General features: G+C 39.4%; 1 protein-coding gene across 1 annotated transcript in view; it reads right to left on the reverse strand.

The window, feature by feature from the left end:
- The window catches only part of KIF13B (kinesin family member 13B), a 172,319-nt gene that overhangs the window by 16,549 nt on the left and 148,885 nt on the right, over positions 1–6,885 (reverse strand). Inside the window, exon 34 of the mRNA XM_012654927.1 lies at positions 4,282–4,415. Within this exon, the coding sequence (XP_012510381.1) occupies positions 4,282–4,415 (134 nt within the window). The remainder of the gene's footprint in view (positions 1–4,281; positions 4,416–6,885) is intronic.

Consider the following 6,885-nt stretch of genomic DNA (forward strand, 5'->3'; position numbering starts at 1 on the left):
CTCCAGCCTGCAGTACCCTCTTAATAAATAAATAAGTAGGGTCTCGATCCAGCCTGTCATCTGCTTAGTACGCCCTGTGAGCTAAGAAATAGCTTTTACATTCTTGTTTTGTTTGTAGAGATGGGGTCTCACTGCTATGTTGCTCAGGCTGGTCAGTGATCCTCCTGTCTCAACCTCTCAGTGCTTTTACATTCTTAATGGTTGAAAGAAAGCAAAAAATACTTCATGACATGTGAAAATTAAATAAAGTTTTATTGAAACACAGCCAGACTCATTTGTTTAATACTGTCTAGTTTGTACAAAGACCAGATGGCCTGCAAATCCTAAAATATTTACTATCTGGCCCTTTACAAAAAGTTTGCCAGCTCCTGGGGCAGAGAACAGCGCTGAAGTACGCAACGCCCTTTCTGGGAAACACTGGCAGACGACCCCGTCAGTTGACTCCTACACTCCCTCAGGAATTGTCTCATTTGCGGAAGGAAGTTTAAGTAACAATCAATAATTTTTAAAACAACCAACAAAACCGAATCCGAAAAAAAACTTGGCAAACTAAGAACCCCGAAGAAGGCAAAAAAATAACCAAAAAATTCCGGAAAAAAACCAAGCAACAAAAAGGTAAGACTTTGGAAAAACGAAAAAAAAAAAAAAAGCGTCCAACAAGGGTAAAAAGGCCCAAAAAATCAACAACAAAACAAAAGAAAAAAAACCAATTGCCTTGAAATAAAAAAAAAAAAAAGACTGCTCCACAAGGCCTGTGCCAACTTCCCTTTGTTGACTCCAACGGTGAACGCAGCACGTCACAGCCATGCACGTCCATTACGGCGGTATTAAATGACAGGAAAAATGCTCATATATGTGATTCTCAAAATAACCTGAATGATTAAGGGAAACTGAAGGCTGCAAAACAAGGCATACGTCTGTTTTCTTCTTTTAGTTAGTTAGGATAACGAACCCTTATTCGAGACGCAAAGATAAGCATTTATATAGTTTGTTTCATCAAGGAAGCCCAAGTATGACTAGCCTGAAACAGCATCCCTGTGTACAAGAGAAACAGCATTTGTGCTGGCTTCCCCATGTCGTATATGGAAGAGTCACAGTAATGGAAAAAGGACAATTATACAGGTATTCAAACCAGAGATGGCAGAGCACTGCTCTCTCCACTCAAGGTTTTATCTACCTGCCACACTGGAGGCTAGTTAGAAACAGGAGAAAAACATCCCTGCTGTTGATAAAGCAGCCCTAACCAAAAGCAACAGACACTAAAATAAAGACAGGCCGGAAATAGCTTTTGATGGTAAATCTCTGACCATTAACTCTTTAATTCCCCAGATTAATCAAAGACACCATTTAGAATCCCTAACTTTGAAATACATAAATAGCTTCTTCATCCGAACACAAACTTCTTGATATATGAAAAAAGCTATTATGCCAAATTAATTCAATCTAACTAATTAGAGAGCAGGAAGTTCTTTCAATTATTTTATGTGCTGTCTGAGAAACACTCTTGAATATGAGTACAGATTTCATTAATTGCAGTTCATTATTTTCCAGATTAGTTACTAAACTTGCATCAGAAGGTCAAAGACAGCAATTTTGTCAGCTGCCACCTCTTTCAGTGCAATATTCTTTGCATTTCTGGAACTCAGACAGAAATTGATTACAAATAACAAATCTCCATAAATATGAGAAATGAAAAGTCTTTATGAGTATGTTCAAATCAAAAGATTTTGTAAATCATAACCTTTGTTTTTAAATCTTCAGAATAAACTAACTTCCATCTTGCAAGATCCAAGAACCTTGTCAAATCCATCTGATACACAATATCGAAATATAATAAGAGGAAAACAACAGCATCTTCATCTGAGACCCCGCCAATTCCAAAGCACAAGTCAATAAGCATTTGTGTTGTTGTTGGAGCTTCACCGCGGGTGCGTGTCCGTGTATCTTTGCATGAGGGAGGGAACTGAACGTTCTTGTCTGAAAATGTCAAGGACACTCTGATTAAAAGTATTTTTTTGATGATAATCATTCCTTCATTACACAACTTGTGCCCTCTTCCACCTAATCTCACAGTGAAAACATGAGGAACGCCTGGCAGAAACAGGACCTACTCCATTCCTGCGCCCTTTCCTGGATTATTTTATATTTTCACCAACGTCCTGTTTTTAAAAAACTGAAGTGACGAAAATGCCACTTTGTTATTTTAGAGAGTACTTTGCTACCTAGAAACCACTGTATTTACTCCTAGTTGTCACCATTCTCTCTGTCACTTTCATTTCTACTGTCCTATGACGTTCACCCCACTGCTTTAGCGAAACATCCTTAACGGACTCTCGCCTCCTCCGGCAGCGACGTCCCCTGAATGCTCATACAGTCACTCTCTCAGGCACCGTTTGGTGAAGCCACAAATGACTCCTTTAATCTTCCCTCGTAAATCATTTCTGACGTTATTTTCTTAAACAATTCCAACCGGTCACCGCATGGCTAGTCGCAAATCCAGAACCAAGTGCAGTGTTCTGAGTGTTGTCGAATAAGCAAGAGAGCCCAGGCTGGGCGTGGGGGAAGCATGCTCGGGTAGGATGGTGCGAGCTCCTTTGTTCTTATGACAGTTTGAGATTTCTATTTTCATTTATTTATGAAACATGACAAATTTCATAAATTTGTCAGAATCCCCAACACCTTTGTTCATGTGTGCTCAAAAAATAAGTAAGTTTGAATTAACAAATAAAAATTGTTTCTGAAATCTTCCACATATTTCAGGAGAAGCTCTCCTAACCGGGACATTACAAATTCCAGTTACCTCCAATCACTACGTTTGTTCCTAATACACGGTCGTTCCTCTCACATCCAGAGAGCCAATCACTTAAAGCCACAACGAGTATAAATCAGTGTTTGTGTGCAGCAGGTTACCTGACTTGCTACATCAAAAACTGAAAACAGCTTTAAAAAAATATTTGTAATTATGGTAGGCGGGCTCAATGACTTCTAACACAATTCCGATTTCCTTCAACTTTCGTGACTCTGCCTTCACTGAATAGCAAGTGAAAAACAGTGGTTATCAAACTTTACTACTGCTACTAATTAGAAATTTTTTTTTTAAAACAGCTACCTTGGTAAATCTGACAGGAGTTCATGAATCATACTTTGTGAAACAATGACGTAGCAGTTTAGAAGAGAATATTTACACAAAACACACCACTGGGAAAAATCAGTTGTGCCTACCCCTGCCCACCCCCATGACTTAGCTACCCTAGTCACAGATCCATTTCAACAACTGTCAAGCACCCCTACGGGTGCTGAGGTAAATACAATTTAAACATCTGCAAAATCTCAACGTTTAATTTTTTTATCCACTGTGTGTACATGTATGTATATGCATATGCTTATATAATGTGTATGCTCTGCCCAGAGTTAAAAAATAACATATCTGCACAGTAATCTTATAAAACCAATTCCGTCTCCCTTGAATATGCACTCAAAACCTCAGAAAATTCTTTTAAATGGTTAAGTCTCAGACAACTACTCACCTGCATTTCTGCACCTCAAATGTTTAAAAGAACATGGAGAAGCTGATGTCAAAAGACCTATTTCAACAACAGAACTTGCACTGTATGTTTTTGAATGAGCATAAATAAACCCTCATTTATCATTTTCTGCTGAGTTAACACCTACATAAAGCTAGAAATTGCATTTCCTATGGGGTTCCCATCCGCCATTGCATAAAAGCAGCTTCCTGGTTGTTTGGACAAAAAAACCCCTTTAACATTTTCTCTAACACTTATCCTAGGGCTGGGGAGAGAGTTTTAAGAAAAAAAGGAAATAAGACAAGTGATCACTTTTAAGTGAAAGAGCAGTTTATCCACGGTAGAGGAAATACAGGTTGAGAGAGAAGGACAGTCATGATATAAAATTGTTTGAAAAAAGAAATGAAATCAAGAATTAAAAATAGAATTACATTTTCTACTTGGCAATACACAAACAACACTAAGTGCACTTCATAAATTTTACTATTGTTGCTCTAAGTGATGTTACCATAAATCACATTAGAAGTGTCCTTGGCATTTTTTAAAAGCAGAAAGGAGGGAGAGTGTCAGGAAGCTTAAACAGCTCTGTTATCTCAAAGACAGTGGGAGAGAAATGACCACCAGCTTTTCCCGGGTGAAACCCAGTTCTAATCCTTTCCCCGACGCCACGCTACCTCTAGCGTGGGCGCAACAGAGGGTCAGTTCGCCAGCTGTCCATTAGAAACAGGGTCGCGGTTGCTTTCCTGATGCTCTTTACCTGGTGTGTCAGGGGAGATGGCCGTTTGCCCCTCTTGTCGTCCCGCACAGGAAAGAGAGACTTCAGGAGCTTTGGCATCTGTGGCACCAAGGACTTCACTGGATTCAAGTAGGAGGCTGCTAAGCTACTGTGTCCTGTCAACAACATTCAAAGGAAAAGGGATAAACAAAAACAAAGACATTTTCTTTCCTGGATATTTGCCAAACGTCATTTGTAAGCAAATCTAGCAACAGAAATCAAAAAAGGTATCCTTAAGAAATGAGTATTAGAAAAACACAGTACTATTGTAGTTACCCTGAAACATGTTTCCGTTTCCGATTAAACAGCCGTAATTGGGGTACTTGTGAAACATTCTAACACGCAGTGTCCCCGTGAGTATGGGAAGGGTAAGCCACCCCTGTCCTGTTCACTAACTGGTATGAGAACTAACTTCTGCCCTAGACTAAAATGGGATTTGATTTTAAGTCACATAGCCAATGACACACACATATAGCTACCTGTCTAGACTTTAAGCTCTTTGAGGTCAGGGACTATGTCTTGTTCAACTCTAATTTTTCATAACTATTTACTGAAGGAAGATGATGAAACTGACCTTTTGGGGAAAGGGTGCTGGGTGTGTCATTTGTTACAAGAGAGGGACAGACACTCCGAACTACTTACCTGCTTACCTGTTAACTACCAAAGGCTGGGATCAAAGGTGCACCTAATACGTCTGATACTGATTACTTTCCCTAATTTATAGTAAAATCTAATCCAAGTCATAGATGACAAAAGCTGTATCCATAGAACACTTTAAAAAGAACAAGTGTCCTTGAGGAATGTGTGTGCTCTGCCTCAACAGACAGGCACAGCACCCCCAGACGCCCACTCCATGCTGACCCCGAAGGGACTCCAAACTCACTGGCGATGCAACTGGTAAACGGACCAATGCAGTTGTAAGGCTTCTACATTTTACATAAAGTAGTATAATATTAAGGCTAAGTAGACTGTGAAAAGTGAGGAATATATATTGTAATCATGAGAGCAACCACCAAAAAAAAAAAGCAAAGAGATGGCTATAGTACCAAGAGATACCTTCTAACTGAGTTTAGAAAATTCAAATAATCTACAAGAAGGCAAAAAACAGGGAAGAAACAAAAGAGGGAAGACAAACAAAAAATAAGCGTAAGATGAAAAAAGAGCCAAAACAATATAATCTCAACATGGCAGAAAAAGATTATGGACAATCTAGAGTTCTATGTGAAAGGGAAGTCACACTCTAGAGCGAGGATGATCCCAGTTAAATAAGAATCCAGTCAATAATCAATCAAAGGCTGCACATACACAGGATGAGGGACCAGATATTATGTGTCTCCAACCTCCCCACCGCACACATGCACCTCAAGTTAGCCCAAATCTGATCAAGGCTCAGGATCTAACCACCAGTTTACAGGAAACAACCTCATGGGAATGCAACCAGCAAAAAGAAAAACGTGCAGAGTCTACGCTGTGCAAGAACCCAGCTTACTGTACCAGTCCACTATATAAGAACCTGGTTTCTTCAGCAAATCCAATGCATGATAGTGAAATATTTCTCAGCAATAACAAGGAATAAATTACTGATGTAAGGAACCATATGGAAGGCTTAAGCACATATGGTGAGCAAAAGAGCCAGACACAAAAACAGCATGTATCATACAGTGCTGTTTATCTGAAATCACAGAAGTAATCCGCAGCAATAGAAACCAGGACACTGGCTGCCTATGGGGAGTGAGGAATGACCGGAGTAGTGTAAATGCTCCACATCCTGCCTGGGTGTAAATTCCAGGGGTGCATATCATTTGTAAATACATTTGACAAAACTTCCTACATATGACCCACGGTCAACAAAAAAGGAGTCAAAACCAATAGACCATGATATGGTCCAGATATTAGATTTAGCAAAGGCACTAAGGCAGTTTTTTCATTATTGTTTTTGTTTTCTTGAGACAGAGTCTCACTCTGTCACCCTGGCTAGAGTGCTGTGGCATCATCATAGCTCACAGCAACCTCAAACTCCTGGGCGCAAGCGATCCTCCAGCCTCAGCCTCCCGAGTAGCTGGGACTACAGGCGCACACCACCACACCCAGCTGATTTTTTTATTTTTAGTAGAGATGGGTCTCGCTGTTGCTCAGGCTATAAGGCAGCTTTTATAAACAAGTCCAAGGATGCAAAGAAGAATATGGTCTTAACAAATGCACAGATAGGGAATATCAGCAGAGAGCTTAAAACTGTAAAAACAACAGCAAACGGGAATTCTAGAACTGGAAAAGAACAGTAACTAAACACCGGAAATGGCAGAAGAAGAACGAATAACATTAAAAGGTTAAAACCAAAAAACTTAAACAAGAGAGACTGTGGCCTCTAGGGTAGTATTAAGCAATCTCATCTGTGTGTAATTAGACTCTCAGGAGTAGAAAGAAAGAAAAGGGCAGGAGAAAAACTTTTTAATGAATAATGGCTGAACATTTCTTAAATTTGTTGAAATACAAGAACATTGGTGAAATCCAAGCAAGATAATACTAAAAAAGCTATACCTAAACAAATCATAGTACAACCATTAAGTACAAAGAGAAGGAGAAAAT

Source organism: Propithecus coquereli, unplaced genomic scaffold (genome assembly GCF_000956105.1).
Source record: "Propithecus coquereli isolate 6110/MARCELLA unplaced genomic scaffold, Pcoq_1.0 Scaffold451, whole genome shotgun sequence".
NCBI classification, from domain to species: domain Eukaryota; kingdom Metazoa; phylum Chordata; class Mammalia; order Primates; family Indriidae; genus Propithecus; species Propithecus coquereli.